The 20,364-nt window shown below is 52.8% G+C and overlaps 1 protein-coding gene across 1 annotated transcript in view; it reads right to left on the bottom strand.

The window, feature by feature from the left end:
• Nucleotides 1-18,372, bottom strand: part of KCP (kielin cysteine rich BMP regulator) — a 61,785-nt gene extending 43,413 nt beyond the window's left edge. The window contains exons 1-9 of the mRNA XM_063308784.1: nt 18,258-18,372; nt 11,997-12,553; nt 10,946-11,073; nt 10,736-10,755; nt 3,835-4,103; nt 1,422-1,621; nt 778-1,051; nt 461-631; nt 115-211 (exon numbers count right to left, since the gene is read on the bottom strand). Coding sequence (XP_063164854.1) covers nt 115-211; nt 461-631; nt 778-1,051; nt 1,422-1,621; nt 3,835-4,103; nt 10,736-10,755; nt 10,946-11,073; nt 11,997-12,553; nt 18,258-18,372 — 1,831 coding nt within the window. The remainder of the gene's footprint in view (nt 1-114; nt 212-460; nt 632-777; nt 1,052-1,421; nt 1,622-3,834; nt 4,104-10,735; nt 10,756-10,945; nt 11,074-11,996; nt 12,554-18,257) is intronic.
• Between the last annotated feature and the right edge of the window lie 1,992 nt (nt 18,373-20,364).

Below are 20,364 nucleotides of genomic sequence, written 5' to 3'. Positions count from 1 at the left end.
TCTGTTTCCTACCCTACCTCGAAGGGCTGACATCGGGAACACAGATGCAGCTTCTGTTCTAAGCTGAGATTTCAGGCCCCTGGACTTTCCCCTGTATGGCACGTCGGCTCTTACCTTGACGGCAACTGGGACAGCACTGCCCAGCTGGCGTGTAGCGGTCCTGGCACAAAAGCTGCGGGCATTCAGTCACTTGGCACCGGACTGTGCCTGCCTGGCACCATTGGAGAGACAAAGCAAGATTTATCCAAGTTTGCTAAAGTGGCACCTGGGCAGGCGGATGGGCACGGGATGGTCCTCCCTGATGTCACTGGAGGGCTCAAGCTGGGGCAAAGCGGGCTGCAGGGCTGGCCCTGCCACTCCCAATGCCTCACAGATATTTTGATGAAAAGGAAGCGTCAATAATGGAGTGGGCAGCCCAGATTTCATGCTGTGGCCTCTGAACCTGCCCCCCCCCGCTCACCTCGCAGGTGCAGTGGGTGCATGGATCCTCCAGGAAGCCGCCTCTGTCCTTCAGCAGCTGCCCCTGGTACAGGCAGTCCCCACACTCAGGGCAACACCGGTCCACAGGGGTGGCAGGATGCTGGCACGGCACTGGGGGGCAATCTTCCAATTCACAGGTGACTCTGCCATCCTGGGGGGCAAAGAGACCCAAATTCTCTGCCACAAAATGGGAAGATTCTGCCTCTCCTACTGCTCTGATTGCAAATGGGGGCATTGTTTTCCATGGGGGGGGGGACCAGGAAGCTGGCATCTGTGCTGGTATGGCCTCTCACTCACCTTGCACTGGCATCTCCGACAGGGATCCGGCGTCCAGCTCTCACCTTCTTTCCTCCCATCAGCACAGCCTGCAGGGAGGACGGAAATCATGGGAGGGCGGGGAAAAGGTGCACCTGTTGAACTTCTCCCTGGAGAGAAGTGGTTCAAGGGAAAAGTGCAACTGATGAAATGCAGTGCATGCGAGGAAAGAAGAAATATCTCCTGGGGAAGCTGCAATCGTGTTTGTGAGTGTAGGAAGGGGGGTTTCTTGGGGTGGGGCAGGAAAGGGAGGGGGCTTCAAGAAAGACAAATATTCTGCGGGGGGGGGGAGATTAAATGAAGAATGTCCCTCTTTGGAGGATGGTGCTGCTGGCTGGGGCATCCAGGAGGGGGAGGTCAAAAACGTCAAGATGGTGGTCTCAATCGTGCAATCGAAGCCTTGGCTTCGATTGCACGATTGAGACCACCATCTTGACGTTTTTGACCTCTCCGCACCCGTGGACACTCCTGGCTGGTGGAGATAGACAAACCCATGCTGCAGAAGATGCTCCCCCGATTTCTAGATCGACCCAGCCTTCTTTGCAAGTGCCGAACAAGGAATGTTGCCATGATCCAGTGCCCCCCCCCCCGGGCTCAATTCCCCCAAAGGATCCCAGGATTGGCACCCAGGCATTTCCTCACCCAGGCAGTGCATCCGGTCGGGCTGCAAACTGCACTCAGCCTGGCCTCGCACACACACACAGGAGATGCACGGGTCTTGGTCCCAGGAAGCCCCCTCCTCGTAATGCCGCCCATCCGCAAAGCAGGTCAGCCGCCGACACTCGCAGAGCTCCAGGGACTTCACCCGGCCCAGCAGGTCAGAATTCTGTGGAGGGAGAGGGCAGACGGCCAGGGTGGCGGAGCCGGAACGGCGCGAGCGCAGAAGAGGGTAACCCGAACCCTCTGCAATGGCAAGGCGGCTTCTCTATTCTTTTAAAAACAAGTTTCTAGTCCTTGTGGCCAAAGAGCAAAACGATGCCCAAACTGCATGGACTGATGCTTGAAAAAGCCCAGTGAGGACTGTCTAACCCTTCCCTCCCCAATCGCTGGCGTTGAATGACCCATAGCATGTTTCCTCCATGTCAGGGTGACTGGCAGCAAAATAAGGGGGGGGGGATTCAGCTGGGTGCTGCACTGGGGCCAGTGCAGGGAAACCAGGACAGGGGTCACTGGCCTCCCCTCCGTTCAGACTGCTGCCTAAGCACAAAAGCCAAGGTGGCTTCACCAGCTGGCAAGCCCTGGTCTTCCAGACCAGAGAATGCTGCACTTCGTCCTGGCGCTGCTCCGGGGACTGGCTGGCAGGAGGAAGCCCATCTCTGGTGCTCCATCCCCTGGAGTTCCCTGCAATGGAGAAGGGTGGGATTGGGAGGCAGGGGGCAGGAGGAGGAGGTGGACGGGCCTCTGATCTCTGGGAAGCCCATCTTGCTGACCAGATGCTTCGGGCCTTTGAAGGGAACCCGCTCCTGCGCCTGGCTGGCTGGCACAGGAAGGAGACGCTCTTCTGGGAGGTCTCCATGCTTGCTCAATCCTCGACACTGTGGACAGAATAAGCATGGCTTCTGGCAGACACAGGTAACTAGGTCGATCTTGATGGGCCAGTGGTCTTCTCAACCATTTGTCCTGCTCCTTTGGATTGTTTTCATCTTGTGCTGTAGATCCCAAAGATGTGGAAGGATGCCGGGCAAGATGAGGGCCATCACCTGCTTACTTGTCTCCTGCTTCTAGCCCATTAGATCCTCAAGGACAGCCGGATACAGCAGTGAAACTGCAAGGGGTGCTTTGGAGGATGACCTGGAGAAAGGGCAGCCCTGTGGGTTTCCCTGGGCCTCTTGGTGGCTTTGGAGGACACCCAGTAGGCATCTCCTAGGCCAGTGTTCCTCAACCTCAGCAACCTTAAGACATGTGGACTTCAACTCCCAGAATTCCCCAGCCAGCATGGCTGGCTGGGGAATTCTGGGAGTTGAAGTCCACATGTCTTAAAGTTGCTGAGGTTGAGGAACACTGTTCTAGGCTGCTCTGCTGGGCTGGGCCTCAGGATCCTTCTGCAGCACTTCCTGTTGGAGTAGAGCAGAAGATGGTGCTGAGAGGTGGGGAGAGTTTGACCAGCAGGCAGCCGAGGGTGGGCCGGCGGGATTTCATCATGCCCCTTTTGCTGTTCAGCGTCTATGCTAGGTGGCAACTTTCCTGAGACAGGGTCACCACTGCTCCTCACCCTGGTGGTAGGGCGGCATCACTGTGAAAGATCTGGGCCATTCTGCAGGGACTGTTTTTCTGGGTTTTTCAGGATAGGAATGGGAGTGGGGGGTCTCTTCGAAATGGAGAAAAGCAGCGGAGTTTTCTCTTTCCAGTAGACATCATGCCCAGGTCAAGGGGGCGTGCAGTGCCCATGCTACATCGTTCCCCCTTTGTTTTAAGTGGCCAGGTGGCACAACAGCTAACTGGTTCCCAGCATCATCCCTAAACCAGGGAAGGGAGGACTAATTGAGGCCCCTTGCCTGCCCTATTAAAATCCTAACAAGGCTTCAGCACCTCTTAAGGCAGCATATAAAGGAGCGTGGGGTTCAACATTCCCACCCCTCAGCCTGTCTTGAAGACCCCTGGGCTTAGAAATGCCCCACTGTTATGTTCTATACTCTTATCATTAAAGGGATGGCACTTAGGGGGGTGCTCAGAGAAGGAAGGGGGAACACCGAACCATGTTAGAGAAGAGATTTGAGTGCCGGGAAAGTAGGAAGAGTGTGGGATAAATTCAAAAAAACTCTGTCTTGATTGGGTTAAGTATTGGTTGGAACAGAGAGGGGCTCAGCCAGGCTTTGCTAATTCTGTCCCAATATTCTGGCACTCTTGGACTGAATTGCACTGAATCCAGGAAGCCTTGGACTCAATCTTTCCTGCCAGAATAAATCCTCTGAACACCATTTTGCCCCTGCCTTGGTGGGTTTGGAGAGAGGTGGCCGAGGAATGGCTTGATGTGGGTCAGCTCCATCTTCAGGACAGCTATGAGGAGGAATTGCCTAACATTTCTGGTCCAGCCCTCACCTGCTCCTTCACCATGTCCAGCATCGTCCCCAGTCCCTCGACCAGCTCCTCCAGTCTCTGGATCCGCTCCTCCGGGCTGGCCACACTGGACGGTGCAGACCCCGGAGGTGGGAAATCCCGCTGGCTGGGCTCCTGCTGGTAGTAGTGGGCATCTGCCAGGGCCAACGGCTCAAAGGGTGGCGAGGAGTCCAGCTCGAGGGAAGGTCCCTCCGGCAGACTGACATACTGCTCCGCAGGCAGAGTGTAGGGCCGAGAGAACCGGTCCAGCCCTGTGGGTCAGCAACGCAAGAAGTTAGAACTCCCTGGCCCACGGGGAGGGGACTCCCCACAAGTACTTGACCCCCACTTCCTGGGGCAATGAGTGGGGGTTTATTGGCACGCCCCCTTCTTTCAGCAGGCCAGGCCAACGAAGGCCAAGCATTGGCTGAAGATATTTTGGCATACTTGGGGTGGACAATGAGAGCTTCCCTGCCAGCCCATGGGATGAACGCGGGAGGGCTTGGAAGGGTACCCACAACGCGAGGAAAGGGAGCTGTGCAAGACTGCCAGAGATCCAGCCCGCATCTTTCTGCCACCTTTCATGGCACAACAACGTTTCTTGACCCGATGGACTTGGCTCAGACCCAAGAGGATAACTGGCCATGCCTTTCAAAATCAATCAACCAACCAATCTACATCTGGATCACTCTGACTTGCATTTGTAAATCCCTGCACACTTAGCGGTCTGTCATCCAGTAAAACCTATCACTGATTAATTCACCTCCATCCTGAGACAGATCTTGACACGTGGAACTCACGTTGTTAAGATCCAGCCTCAGTTTGAGACGTTTTTTATTCCCCCCCCCCCCGCCATCTTGGGCAATTTCAGTCCTGACAGGGAGTCCTAGAGGGCTTGAATATGGTCACACTGTTTTTGTGTCCTGTTGGTTGGTCCTAATCAAGATACAGGTGTTCCTCGACTTACGACCATTCATTTAATGACTGTTCGAAGTTACAATGGCACTGAAAAAAGTGACTTACAACTGGTCCTCACACTTACCACTGTCACAGTGTCCCCATGGTCACGTATTCAGAATTCAGGTGCTTGGCAACCAGCATGTATTTACGACAGTTGCAGCATGCCAGGGCCACATGATTGCCATTTGCAACCTTCCCAGCTGGCTTCTGACAATCAAAGTCAATGGGGGAAGCTGGATTCGCTTAACAACCACTTGATTCACTTAACGACCATGGCAAAAGGTTGTAAAATTGGGAATGACTGACTTAATGACTGCCTCGCTTAGCAATGGAAGTTCCGGTCCCAACTGTGGTTGTAATCCGAGGACTACCTGTAGTTCTACTACAAATAAGGCATAGCTTATTCCACACTATAACTGTCTTCTTCAATTTTCTCTCCAGATCTATTGCATTAACAATTCCTGTCCCATCTGGAAAGGGCTGAGTTGGGAACATTCCTTATAATATTAAGTTCCAATCAAGAACCTTTGAAAGACATACTGTAGAACTGGAAGGGGCCTTGGAGGTGTTCTAGTCCAACCCCCTGCCCAGTGCAGCAATGGCTGGGACATTGGCAATGCAACCTTTTCTTTCAAACGTCCAGGGCCTGCGCCTTCACATCGGTTATGCTTTCTGCAATTTATTATGGCACTGAAACCAACACCCTGAAAATCTGATGGAGAAAGTGCGCTGCTTATATGATGGAAAAAACTGTATTTGCAGATTTGCAGTTGAGAGAAGTCAGATAAAGGAGCAAAGTTGGATCAAGGCCAGAAGCCCCATTACTTCACGTAGACGTACCCTTTGCCCAGTCCCAATCTAATTGGTTTAAGCAGAACCGGGCCAAATTCAGCAAACCGTGCCAAAGGCATCCATTGTGCAAATGGTGTTCGTATGTCTGATTTCCTCTGGATGCCTTGTTTAGCTTAATCCCAGCTCGAATCCTGGATCTCAGCCAGAGGGTTCAGCCATTAAGGCTTGCCCTCGGTGGCCAGAGACGTGGGAAGGAACTGAGCTGGCAAACCCATCTTGGCTGCTTGGAGCCTGGCTCCTCCAGTGCCAGAAAGACAACTCGCCCTCCCACCTCGCATCTGGCTCCAATGCCAGAGGCTCCAGGCCCATCGGCAGCTGCTCCACTTGGCGCATGTGCCCAGCCCTTCCACATGGGCCATTAGCAGAAAGAGGAAAGGCTGAGAAAAGGGGAGAGGAGGGGGAGATGGAAAAAGAGGGGGGGGGCTTCTGGGAAGGGCAGCCAATGCAGGAAGCACAGGAGGAAAGAATCCCGTCCATCTGCCAGGACTCCCATCATCATTCTCAGCCAACCAGGGGTGGCAAGGTTGTGATTCAATGCTTCTGGGAGGCACCAGGGAGGAGAAAGCTGATGTCAAGCCCCTAGTTAGGTGGAAAAGGCACCCCTGTTTAGCAAGCCTGTTCTCAAGGAGCCCCCCTACCCACCCCAAGTCCACCAAGCTGTAGAAAAGCCAGAGGAGTGGGGGCCTGGGGCCACCCATCTCCAGGACTGATGCTAAGGAATGGTCAAGCGAAAAGGCAGCTGGCCAGGGGTGTGTGTGTGTGTGTGTCTGTGTGCTCCAGTAACATGAGCAGCCAAGAGACCCCAAGCTGGCAGGAAAAGACGAGTCTGCATCTTTGCCTGCTCTCGGGGCCATCTGTGACAATGGAATTTTGTCCCCCACCCAGCTGGGAAGGGGGTGATTAGAACCATAACTTTGCAGGCGGGGTGGAAGGAGTGACAGGAGGCTGGAACCCAAGAATTGCAGAAATCTTTTGCAAAGGTTTGACGAAACCCCCCAGGTGCCCACCAGTTTTCAGGGTGTGATGTGCAAGCCTTCCCCCGAGGGTCACTTGGGAGCCTTCCTTACAACACAGCCTCAGGCACAGCCGCTCCCCTGGCCATCTGGACTCAGGGGCTGTTCTGACCCACAACACCCTGGGCCCCAAACTTGGCAAGGCTGGGCTCATAAAAGGGAGAATGCCAAGCTAGGCAGGAGGAGATGCCCAGATTCACTCAACCGTGCTGAGCCCGGACAATGGCTTGAACAAAAAGACCTCCAGCCCCCTCCAGAGCCTGGCTGAGCTGGCAGAGCCAGCCGAGCCCCTCTTTAGCCCGGCCACTCGAGGATAAAAGAAAACAGCATTCCTCCATTTTGCTTTGCGTTTTCTGTGGTCGCTGCGCAGGGTTAGGAAATGACACCACTACGTCATGATGTCGCACAAACGACATCATGGCACAGAGATGTCACTGGGGCTTCCACCGGGCTCCACGCCCGAGGATCTGACTGGATGGAAAGGGAGGCGACCAACTGAAATCAGCAAGCAACAAAGATACCAGCTGCAATCATACACGGATTTAACCACGCTCTTAACTCAGTGCGTTCCTCCTCTCTTCCCATCCTTCCTGCATTTACCCTCAGCTCTCTAAAAATCCCAATGCCCTTCCTTTTCAAGGCCGGGAGACTGCCAGGGTGGCTGGCAAGGCTGCCCTGCTAGAAAGAGGAAACCCCACCTGGCACCTGTCTTTGTAGTATCACTGCTCCCCAGTGTGGTCTGACATCTCTGTTCCTTTGTATTTTTTCTCTTTTCACTCTCCTTCCATTATTCACCCCCAGAGATGCTTCAGTGATGGAAGGGCTGACCCGTAGAGCAGATCACAAACAACTTGGCTGTTTCACCAAGCTGAGGGGGGCTGGGCCATTAGGACTCTCCCTCCTGATGGGATGGTTTTGGATTGTTTTGAAGGCAAGCCCTGGTCTTAGGCCAACATCATGCACAGTGTTGTTATAAATTTTTTCGGTATCTGTTTTAATCCCCATTATGTAGTGGGGAGTGGAATGCTACCCAGAGCACGTTGATTGGAGCAGCCTGTAAGCCAATAAGTAAACAAACAAACAAATGAAATAAATCAAAATGCAAGCTGCAGAGGTCGCGGATCTCCACGGGCAGATCCCAAGGGCCAGTCCCAGATCTGAACAAGCTAATCTTCCAGAGTCCCTGGGAAAGAGACCTAAGACTGGCTTTATACATCAGACTCGACTGGGATGAAAGGGGGTCGTAAAAGGGCATTTTGTGGTTAAAATGCCCTTTTACAACCCCATTTCATCCGTGCCAACCCCGTGTTTCTGCAGCAACTGCCTGCGGGGTTTGAAAAGAGCCAGGAGAAGCTGCTCTGCCGGGACATGGTTTGGACGAAAGTTGGACTCGTGGCCTTTACTTTTCTCAACCCTCCCCGGAGATCTCCCCTCATGGTTCCTTTGCCAGCGTTGGAGGCCTGAGGACTCTTGAGCCCAAGCCCAACCTGGCAAGAGATGGGACCCAGGAGAAAGCTAGTGTGCTAATCAGGAACCAGCACTCTGCTTCTGCGCATCTTGCTTTTCTTTGCACCACTTGGTGATCGGGTGGAAGAACACTTGAGCCAGAAATGAAATTCCTCCCATTAACAATGCCTTTTTAAAATTTAATTCCATTGTTTTGCCAGACCTTGTCTTGAGGGGGTTGGACAAGTAAAGAACTGTAATTGTAAGTCAGTGTCACTCAACCGTGGCAACTTTAAGATGGGTGGACTTCAACTCCCAGAATTCCCCAGCCAGCCATGCTATTAAATAGCTATTAAACCTAAATTACATGGCCAAGAATGACTTATTAACTAAGACAGGGAGCTGACAAATAACATTCTTCCCAGGAGACTTCAAGTCAGCCTTTTTTTAAAAAATGCCCTCGGTTAATGAATAACCCAGAAAATGAAGTGCCTGTTTGCATTCTGCCTTTTCAGATCTCAAGGGACCTGTGACAGGAGAGGTTGTGAGAAAAATGTCTAAAGACAACTCCCGAAGGACTATTTTTAAAAAGAAAATTCTACCCAGATGTAGCATTTTTAAAAACTGGAAATACACCCATGCCCAGGTACTCAGAAGTGCCTCTTCAACATCCAGATTAAAATGGTCGTTCCAGGGACGAGCAAAGAGATTCCGTCATACTCCACTAGTTAAAAGGAAACCGTGTAAGATGTAACTTCCAATTTTCTGAATTTTTCTTCCCCTGAACGAGGGGTAGTTGTTTCCCCACCTTATCCTGAGGATGCTTTAAAATACCTTTTGAATATTTCTTGGGGGAAGTTTAGTTTAGCTAACTCTGCGCTTGTAAGATAGCTGATGGCCAGGGATGTCTGGGAGGGAGGTCAAAAAAGTCAAAATGGGGGCCACAGCCACGCAATCAAAGCCCTGCCAAATGCAATGAATCTTCTCCTCCTTTTTTTTTTTCTGCCCACATCTTTGCAGCCCCATCGTGGCAAAGCCCAATGCAAGGTGCCTGTGATACCTGTAGAAAAGGGGTGGGGGCTGTGACTTCATTGACTTCCTGTTGACACTCCTGAACAAGGGTCCCCCTTCATTCTCCTTCAAGTTAAAAAAGGTGGGCTGCCAATGAAACGGAACACTTAATTGCCTATTCTAAAAAAGCGGCTTACAATCTCCGCCATCATGAGATTAGAACTGCACCTCTTGTATGTCCTCCCTGGGCAGAAGGGGGAGAACCCAGGTTTGCAGAGCAATGCCTCCTTAAACAGCCCTCCGGATTTGCTTTAGCGCACATTGCCAACCCTAAACTCATGCCCAAGGATACCTACGTAAGTTTTTTGGCTGCTGGGCACGTCTGGAATTTTAGAAAAGTTGCGGGCACACTCACCAAATGAATGGCGGGGAGGGGGCTGGCCTGTTCAAAACATGGCTGCCGTAGAGGGAAGGACCACTTACGAAGTAGTGGTTTGCTAGATGTCTTCATGTCCCTCCCTGAAACCTGGTGGTTTTGTATGACATGTTTGCATGGTTAGTTGTGTATCTGCATGACACACTAAGCTTGGTTACGTGTGTGCATCTGTGTGTGTGTGTATGGGTATAGCTTAATCCAATGTCCCTCAACCATGGCAACTTTTAAGATGTCTGGACTCCAACTCCCAGAATTCCCCAGCCAGCCTTGCCCTAACTCTGACCCTTAACCCTTGCTGGCTAAGGTTGCTAAGGTTGAGAAAGACTGTTTAATAGGATTACTGCTGCGAGACTATTATATGCATAAAAATGGAACGACTGAAATACCCACAAGGGAGGAATGGCTGGTGAAGATGATGGAATTTGCCGAGATGGCAAAATTAACTTGTTTTCTTAGAGAAAGATCAACTACCACATTTATTAGTGACTGGAAACCCCTGATGGACTTTTTGCTGAAAAAAGAAAAGAAATAAGTTGTGATTTTGGGATTTGATGATTAGAAAGGGTAGGTTAGGGAAAGAAGGAAATTACGATGTAACCTTAGAGAGAGAGGGCCAAATATAAACGCATTTACAACCGCTGTTAAGAAGATCGGAAACCACTTCTGTGTAACCTTCTTTTCCTTTCTTTTCTACTTCTCTCTATTCCTTCTTCACTTACTTATTACTTTTCTTTATTCTTCTTACTTCCAACTTAAAACTTAAAATGTGTACGTTTTCATTCTGTTGAAAACCTCTTTAATCAAAATTAAATAGAAATAGAAATATACACAAGAAAAGAGGAAATGCACCTACGCAGTCTGGGACTAAGAAAGAAACTCGGGACGTGGGCAAGACGTGAGATTCGCTGAACCGTTTCCATGCAACAGGAGCGCGAAGCCAAGAAAGACACTCCTGCCTCTTGCCGTTTCACATCTAGTCAAAAGCTTCACCGAAGAGAAAGCTCTCAAATTTGGCTCAGAATCGGAGCAGCCAAGAACGCTACGCTGGAGTGTCCTTCCCAGATGGCTCCCTTTCTCCTCCCCTCCTGGGCACCGGCGGGGCTCCTGGGGGGCGTGACCCAGCCTGCCTCTCAACAGCTGCTGCCTCCTGTCCGGCTGGGGCCCAGCCGAGGCCCATGGCTCTTACCCGCCCGTGACAGGGAACATCTGGCCCACAGCACAGATGTCAGGGGGCTGACGGGAAGAAAACTTTTCCCACTTAGGGGGCTGCTTTGATCCTGGTCTCTCTGGCGCCTCCCTCCAACTCGGTCCGGTCTGGATGACCTTCCCCTGCCCCAAAGCGCACCTTGAGGTCGGCGGGTTGCAGAACTGCAATGACGACGCTGCGACTACCTACCCAGCCCCACCCAGCCCTGGGAATGCTGGCGTGCAATCTGGATTGGGACTCTTACCTGGCAGATTCTCACAGTGCCAGGGGCGGTGGGGGAAGCCGTGGGGCGAGATCTCGGCCGTCTGCCAGGTGCCCTGCAAAAAAAAAGGCATCATCACCGTAAACGTGGGGAGGGGTGTGTAGCTGGGGAAGGGAGAGGCCAACCCTGCCTTCTGCGATACAGATAGTCCTCCACTTATGACCACCATTGGGACCAGAATTTCCATCGTAAGTCGTTGCGGTTGTAAGTTGACTCACCACATGACTGGACCTGATTTTACGACCATTTTTACAACGCTTGTTAAGCTAATCCAGCTTTCCCAATGGACGAAACCAGCAAAAAAGGTCGCAAATAACCATCATGTGACCGCAGGACACTGTAACCAGTCATAAATGCAATCTGGTTGCCAAGCGCCTGAATTGCAATCATGTAACCACGGGGTGGTATGATGGTCATAAGTGCGAGTACAGGTCATAAAACACGTTTCCCAAGGCCATCGTAACTTTGAACCGGAGTTCAACGAATAGTCGTAAGTCGAGGACTACCTGTATCTGTAACACTCCAAGCAGCTCGCACTGGAATAAGCGGCGCCCAGGCTTCTCACATCTTAACTTGCAAGATGTCCCTGCAACCCTTAGCCCCCCAGTACCCCCAATAATAGCTGGCCTGTCCCTGTTTCAATGCCTGCTTGTTGGGCACAGTTTCTTGCCTTCTTGGATCACTTCCCCTTGCTTAAAAATAAATTTCCAAAATGCCCACTAAAAACATGGGAGATTTTTAAAGGAAAAAGCCTACTCTGGGTTCACACCATCAGAAAAGACATGCTTAGCCACAGAAAGAAACCCACCCAAGTTGGAATTCCCCAAGCCTCGCCCATGGCATGAACGAACCCTAACGGACCTAGTTAAGCCAATTGAGGATTGGGACAGAGGACAAGCACCGAAACAGGGTTCAGGAACTCCCCGGAAGCGGGCCCCTGGGCCACTGCATAGCTGAAGGCACCCTGGCTGCTCTTACCAGGAACTTGCTGGTCTCGTCTCCAGCCAAGCTGGCAAAGGTGATCTGCAGATCGAGGGGTAGCAGGAGGCTCAGCAGGTGCCTCCTGCTGCTCTTCTCCAAGACGAAGGGCTCCTGGCAGCCCACGAACAGGGAGATGCGCCGGGGCTCCAGGTTGAGGGCCAGTTGCACCCAGCGGCCATGGGAGAAGGGGGTGCCGCCGGGGAAGGTCAGCGAGGCTGGCTCCATGTCATGCGCAGCCCGGTACTCCAGCCTCAGCCGGTTCTCCTGGGTGCTGGACACCAGCTGCAAGAGGGGCCGCCCGTCCCGCTCAGAGGCCGCTGGGGAGGCCAGGGAAATGAGAGTCCCCTCCGAGCCAGGGCTCTGGCGGGCCACGAAGTGGAACCCGAGGGCAGCCTGCACCGTGGACAGCAGGTAGACGGAGTAATCCCAGGGCAGGGTGAGTGGGGGCACCCGCCGGCGGAACTTCCAGGCCGGGATTCCTGGATCGGGGCCCTTGGACTTGGTGACGCCTGGCACCGAGCGGCTGATGTTGAGCGCCTCCAGCAGGTCAAGGACTGTGAAGCAAGAGCACAATGGTTAGTGGCTGTGTCCTGTCCCCGCAAGTCCTGGTGTTAGAAGACCCAGGAGAGGATTCTGGGCGGGTGGAGTTTGGCTCCTGGGAAGTTCAGGTACATATATTAGGATGCAGGTATGAGTGTTTTTTCTGTTATTTTCCTTCAGCACTCTAGAGCAGTGTTTCTCAACCTTGAGAACTTTAAGATGTGTGGACTTCAACTCCCAGAATTCCCCAGCCAGCAAGGCTGGCTGGGGAATTCTGGGAGTTGAAGTCCACACATCTTAAAGTCCCCAAGGTTGAGAAACCCTGCTCTAGAGAGAGAAAAACGCAGCACAAACTGACAGAACGAAGCAGCAAGGCAGTCGCTGCCACCCAGTTTATTCAATGTCTGTTTGTGGTTTAAGGTTTTATGAGCCGACTGCTGCACGCTGTTCAAGAAGGAATAACTGCATTCCTTCCAGCGACAAGGTGTCACGGAGCCTACCGATGGGAGGCCACTAGAAGATCCCAGGGATGTAGGCTAGACTGAGAAACTGAAAAGAAATCCCTGGGGAGCACTGGAAAGCCGTTTCTGCAGTGTCGCCAAGAAAAATACAGTTGTGTTCCCAAACATCAGCAAGAGGACTCCTGATTTTTTAAATCTCGCCCTATAAACATGTCCATTTCTGCAATTTCGGCTACATTTAAAAACAAAACAGACTGAACAAAGCAAGCTCAACAGCACAAGTGAGGGGGAAGGTGGAGCTGACATTTTTTCCCCACTGGGTGGCACTCCTGGCCTTCTGGGGCAGGAGCAGATCTGGCAAACGTCCCTCCCCACTGTGCAATCCTCACCAGGCCAACTTGGAGTTCATGCAGAGATGGAAAGCTAACCCAAAGGTGTCTGTTACTCTGTCCTGGACAGTCTTCCCGTTTCCCCAAATTTGGTGACCCCTGTGCCGTTGTGCGTGTCTGTCCGGGGCTTGCCCAAAACGCTGCAACAGAACTGAAGCCAAAGGCATGGAGGCTTTTTTTCCAGACCCAAATCGTGACCTCGCTGCATATCCTGCAGGCCATGCGGAACAGGGTCCACGCCACACCCCCTCCCTTCAAAGCCGACTCCCAAATCTCTCCAGAGCAGCACCGGCCGGACTCGATTAAACGAGATCTCAGAGGGAGTGTCTGGGAAAGTGCACCACTTGTGCAGGATTGCACCAGCCAAGTCTCCTTGTTCAGACCAACGTTCGCATCAAATTAGAGGGGCTGATTGCCCCTGGCGCGCGTGCAAATGATTATTGCTGGGGGCCCGGATGTGTGAATGTGTGAATCCAATGGGAGGATTGAGAAGCGTTCCCATGCGTGAAGCAGAACCCGCAGCCAGCCTTGGAGGCTCTTTCCTGCAGCTGCACACGGGGGCTCCCATTCTACATGGCAAGCACATGGGCCAACAGGCGGAAGGAAAGCCAAGTTCAGGCAGGGCTCCTGAGGGCCTCGCATCTTTCACCCAGCCCTGAAAAGTACACCTGGGCCAGACCTCCAGGTTGCCTCTGTTACGGAGCTTTTCCTAGACAGTGTCTTAGTGAAGAGAGGTTGCAGGGTAACACCTAACATAAAATGGTCCCAGTGGAGCCACAGATATGCATAGAAAGTGGGTAAAAGCAGCAGTTAAAACTTGTTCAGGCATCAAAACTCAGCAGAACAGCAAAGGGGATGGCTTGTTCCTCTAAGGGTAATTTTTATGATAAGGCATAAGCTCCTGCACAGCACACAAAGCTATGTCCATCCTGAAGTTAAGATTACAGGTGGTCCTCGCTTAATGACCGTTCATTTAGTGATGGTTCGGACTTACGATGGCGCTGAAAAAAACTGACTTCTGACCGTTCTCACACTTACAACCATCACAGCATCCCTGCAGTCACATGATCATGATTCGGGTGCTTGGCAACCAGTTTGCATTTACGACCATCACAGCGTCCCAGGGTCATGCGATCGCCATTTTTGACCTTCCCAGCTGGCTTCTGGCAAGCAAAATCATTGGGGGACCACACAATTTGCTTAACAACCACATGGTTCACCTAACGACCACCGCAAAAAGGTTGTAAAATCAGGTCAGATTCACTTAATGACCGCTTCGCTTAGCAACCAAAATTCTGGTCCCAATTGTGGTGGTTAAGCGAGGACTACCTGTATTGGGTTTCCCTTGGGCACCCACCCCCTTTAGGTGACCTGGAGGGAGGCTTCTCCTTGGTGGGATCTCACTCTCCCCAGGTGACTTCATAGCTCCTATGAGATCAGCTCTCCTTTTGCCCTTCGTTGAAGGAGCTGTAGAGCTGCTATTTGGGATTTTGGAAATGCACAGAGGAGAAGGCGTGCAGCAGACCAGGAGCAGGTTCCTCTCAGCCTCCAGCTCTGATGCAAAAGCCACGGTCCACCTGAGAGAAGGTGGGAAAAAGAGGAAGGTTTGGGGGGGGGGCGTTTTAAGGTATTGTCAGGGCAAGGCCTTGCAGCAAGAGCTCAGAATCAGCAAAGAAGGCTAAGAATCATTTAAAAAAATGTTTAAAAGAAAAGGAAACAACAGAGATCAGCGGATCAGGTCACAAAGAAAAGCCAGAGCTATTTCGGTTCAATCTTCTCCAATAAAAAACTGCGAGTCCAGTCAGGAAATTGTGAAGGGCAGGATGAGAGGGCAGCATTGGACCAAAGGAACAGATTTACTTTGAATGATGAAGTACATCCTAAGGCAGGGTTTCTCAACCTCAGCAACTTGAAGATGGGTGGACTTCAATTCCCAGAATTCCCCAGTCAGCAAGGCTGGCTGGGAAATTCTGGGAGTTGAAGTCCACCCATCTTCAAGTTGCTGAGGTTGAGAAACCCTGCCCTAAGGTTTCAAAAGAACATGCTGATTGCCTGGATGAAACTCTGTGTCAGTTCTGAGAAATTCTGGTGGACTGCTGAAGTGCCAGATGCATGGAGGAGAGCAAATACTGTTCCTGTCTGCAAGGCGGGGAACAAGGAGGATCAAATGAATTACTGAGCAGCCAGTGTAGCATCAACAGCTGGAAATATTTTACAGCAGAGCTTAAAGAGGCCAGCATGCTAGCCCCATGAAAGCAACGTCCTAAGTACGTATGCGCGTATGTATGTATGTCTTCAATTTCTATACCCGCCCATCTCAGCAAGTGACTCAGAGCGGCTTACAACAATAAGAACTGTAAAACAATTAAAACCATTTCAATTAAAACAATTAAATTACAGAATAAATATACATGGCCACCATGTAAGCAGCGCATGGATGTTAATATAAGCAAGAAACAGAACCATTCGCACATTTGGGGCCCCAGACCCAGGCACATAACCAGGTCTTCACGGCCTTACGAAAGTACCAAAAGACACCATGGATTTGTCAAGAACAAGCCTACTCAGGTTTAGTTTATCTTATTTTTCAATTGGATTGCTTTCTTAGTACATCGTGGGAATGTTGTAGACATAATATATCTTGATTCCATTGGCAGGAGGCATTTAGGCCCTAGCTCCACGCAAAACATCTGAGAAAGTAAGTCCTGATATTTGGATTTGCAAACTAGTTAAGCGTGGTCCGGATGACACAATGATTAAATGGATTTGCAGCTGACTCGAAAACCATACCCAGCAAGAGCTCATCAGTGCATCATCCAACGGGAGAGGGCTACTGAGCATGCCACAAGGCCCAGCTCTCGTTCTGCTATTCTTCAGCATGTTGGGTGAAGAGGTGGACAGAAGGCTTAACAAATGCAGGTGGCGGCCGTGGCCAGGAGGGGCAACTCTGCGCAACTTCGTGTTGTGCACCAGTTACGCCCCTTCCTGGAGCGGGAGGCCCTTTGAATGGTCACTCATGCCCTGGTCATCTCCCACATAGACTACTGCAATGTGCTCTACATGGGGCTACCCTTGAAGAGTATCCGGAAGCTACAGCTGGTGCAAAATGCAGCCACGCGGGCGATCTTGGGTTTCCCAAGATCAGCACACGTCACCCCTTTGCTCCGCGAGCTGCATTGGTTGCCAGTCTGCTTCCGGGTCCAATTCAAGGTGTTGGTTATCACCTTTAAAGCCCTACATGGCACGGATACAGGTTACCTAAGGGATCGTCTCATCCCTGTTACATCAACCCCTCCCACCCAGTCATGCAGAGAGGGCATGCTGCGGACCCCCTCTGCAAGAGAACTCCATCTGGCGGGGTCCAGGAGGCGGGCCTTCTCTGCAGCAGCTCCCGCCCTTTGGAACATCCTTACCCTGGAAGTGAGGTTGGCCTCCTCTCTTTTGGACTTCAGGAAACGACTGAAGACCTGGTTTTGTCACCATGCCTGGGGTAGGGAGACGAAGAGCCATTCTTGGGGTTGGTTGGCTCCCTAGTCCTGCCGAGGCCGGTCTTGTTCCCCTTTGGGTGGTATTAGATCTGCCATTACTTGGATCTCATTGCATTTTATATTTATTTATTGATATTGATAGATTAAGGATATTATTTATGATTTTATTGATTTTTAAACTGTTTTATTGTCAACCGCCCAGAGTCTCCCATATGTGGGAGATGGGCGGTGATAAAAATGATAGATAGATAAATAAATAAATAAATGTGCAGATGACACAAAGGTGGGACTGACAGCCAGCAGACAGAAATGAAAATGGAAACAATCTTAGTAGGCCGAAAGGAGTATATGATGAATGTTAGCAGAGACAAATGCAGGTATGGATTTAGGAAATGGAAATTAGATGCAAGGATAGCCTCGGTTGGTGATGGGCTTGTGAAAAACATCTTGGAATAGCAGTAGATTGCAAACCGAGTAGGAATCAGCAGGGTAAAAAAATGGGGCCAAAGCCAGTCAAGGCAATTCCTGGCTGCATCAAGCAAAGCCAAGCTAGCACGTTACAGACAGTTACTGTGATTCACTGAACCGCATTCAGTTCTGGGTCCCCCGCTTTAGGCAGCTTGGAATGGATTCAAGGAACGCGATCAAAGGCCTGGAAACAAGCCATAGGAAAGGTGGAGATCGCTGGAGCTGGGAAGACTGGGAGCGGGGCCGGGGCTAGGACAGCTCTCCTCAGAGACCGGAAATCCGGCCCTTTCATAGGAAGAAGGTTGAGGCCACTTCTCCAGTGCAGGACAGGAAGGATGGATTTGAATTACAGAAGGGAGATTTCAACTCAAACCGTTTTATTGGCTGTTCCTTTCAGAAGCAGGGGTTGGGCTGGATGGCCTCAAGGAGCCCTTCCACCCATGGGAGTCCAAGTCCATTATGCATGCCGACCTGCTGGCTTTCAGAGCAGATGCTCCCAAAGAACCCCAGCTAGGAAAGCTCCCAAAGCAGATCCCTCTGCCTGCAATGTATCAGTCTGAGAAGGGGCTACCGGGCACCTCCTGATCACTGGGCCACCAGGATCACGCCCGCCCTCTTCGATTGGGCCGGGAGAGCCTCCAGAGCCAGAGGCGGTGTACCTGAAGGCCCGCCGCAGAGGAGAGGCTCGAGCAAAGACGGCGAGGCTCTAACCTCCTCCCCCGAGAAGCCCCATTCCGACCAACACGGGGCGGAGGCAGCGGTCGCCTGTGCGCGTCGTGGGAACCCAGCCCGGGCACCTCCTGCCCTCCCTCGGCCGCGGGGATCGCGCCGAGCACCCCGCTGCCGGTCGCGGCCGCCCGGCTGGAGCCTCCGCGCCCCGCCAGCCCGCGCCCCCCGCTCGCTGGCGCTCACCGTCGTCCCCGAGGTCGCGGCGCGCCGGCCCCGGCCCCGGCCCCGGCCCCGGCCAGGCGCCCTGCAGGGCCAGCGCCGCCCAGGGGAGCACGTACAGCTGCCAGCAGCCCCGCATGGCGCCGCGCCCGGATGCCCGTCCGTCTCCCCGGGCAGCGCCCGCTCTCCACCGCGGCCGAGCCGAGCCGAGCCAGCCGAGCCGCGGGACGGACGGGGCGGGAGGGGAGGGCGGGTCTCGTGGGGCCCGGCGCCCCCGGCTCCGATGCGGGGCTGGGCGGGCGGAGCGAAGTCCCGGGGCGGATCGCAGTTCGCGACGAGGGACGGGGCGGCGGAGGACCGCCGGGCGCCGCCGGAGAGGGCGGGAGGGGGGGGAGCGGGGCCCGAGGGGGCGGCGCGGAGGGGCTCGGGGCGGCCGGCTTGCTCGCTCGTCCCCGCGTCCCCCCGTCGGGGTCCCCCCGCGAGCGGGCCGGTTGCCTCTTTCCCGGCCGGGGTGCGGGACCCTTGTTAAGCCGCGGCCACACCTCGCCGCCCCCGCCCCCCGCCCGACCCGGTCGCGCCCCCCGAAGTCTGCTTCGTGGCGCAGCTGCTGGAGCGCCCCGACAGCCCTTTCGGGCCTTCCGCCGCGCATCGGAGCTCCCCCCCCACCCCCCCGGCTGCCCGGAGCTGTTCCGCGAAAGGGGATGTAGCGGCGCAGCGGAGCCCCGGGTGAGAGGGGGAGGCCCTTTCCCCGAAGCCCTCCGGGGATGCACGTCCCGCCCCTCAGGCGGCGGCGGCGGCGGCTGCTGCCGCCACCTGTCGTTCAGGTGAGGCCTTTACCTGCCTCCGCCCCCTCACCTGGCGGGGGAGGCGCGCGGGGACCCGCAGCCTCTTCGCGAACGGAAGAGACAAATGAAGCAAAGCCTCTGGCGCCACCTCCTGGCCGATACGGCGGCGAGGCACTTGACTAGGGAGAGCTCAGCATCGCGAGGGCTAATCAGGGCCGGACTTCGTTAAGAACGCGGGAAACTGGAAAAAAAAAAAAATCCGGGCAGACCCAGGATAGGCTTGGTCGGTCCCTAATTTAGAGGAACCTCGTCGTAAGTTGCATGAAAGCAGACAGTTTATGGAGTACTGTATGTACAAAACGTTCATATCGGCGACCATAAACCAGACTGCCAGACAGGGCTTTGATCACACCATTATGGATGCCATCTTGACTCCTTTGACCATACCCTGCAGACACCCTTGCTGTCATCATCCATAGCGAACATAATGCATTGGTTTCGGTCAACAGGTCTCGATGCAATGCCGTTCCTCATATCCCTGAAGCCTGTTTGTTTACAGTAGAGCTGTCTAGGCCGGGTGCCCATGGGCTAGACCCAGTGCCCGATCCAGCCTGCTGGATCCTTCAGCCAGGCCATGCGCCAGTCCTGACTTTCAATGCCCACAGAAGTGTTGCTCTGCTGTAAAAGATCTCAAGGTGTTGTGATTTGGTTGCCAGCTTTCTTCTTGTAGGAAAAGGACAGAAAGAGGCTGCCTGACTTGGCACAGAGTTCTGAGGTCAGTGGTGACAGCCCTACGAATGGCTTCAAAGAATGAGAGACAAATTCGGAGCCACGTTCGTATTAGGAAGAGAATTTACTCGTTAAGCGATACAGCACAGAGAAAAGGAAGGCTGACGCATTCATTCAGCATGGGGCTGCAGTCTTGGAATGCAGGGGACCGAAGGATTTGCGTGGTGGACCAGCTGCTCCCATTCCTTGCGCCACTTGGTGGAGGTCCTTGGCGTATGCATCAGTTGAAATATTTGCATATGAAGGGAAACTTTAAATCACACTTGAAATCACTCCACTTCTTATACTCTAGAAGATAACAGATGAAGATTTATTTATTTATCAAGTCCATAATTCCCCGGCTTGCAATATGCATTTAGCGTGTTCTTAGTGTTCTTCTGTTAAAATGACCAAGTGACATTTCTCTTCAGCTGAGATAACCACTGAAGTCAGAGAAAAGTATCTCCATACTGCTGAGGGTCCAGGAAAGTTTATATTTTACAAACACCACAGCTGGAGTCCCTACTGACTTAGAGTGACTGAAGTGTTGAGGAGCTGGAGATGGACACAGCCAGAAA

The sequence above is a fragment of the Candoia aspera genome, chromosome 7 (assembly GCF_035149785.1).
Source record: "Candoia aspera isolate rCanAsp1 chromosome 7, rCanAsp1.hap2, whole genome shotgun sequence".
NCBI classification, from domain to species: Eukaryota; Metazoa; Chordata; class Lepidosauria; order Squamata; family Boidae; genus Candoia; species Candoia aspera.
The sequence above is the reverse complement of the archived record's forward strand: the minus strand, read 5'-3'. Positions and strand labels throughout refer to the sequence as shown.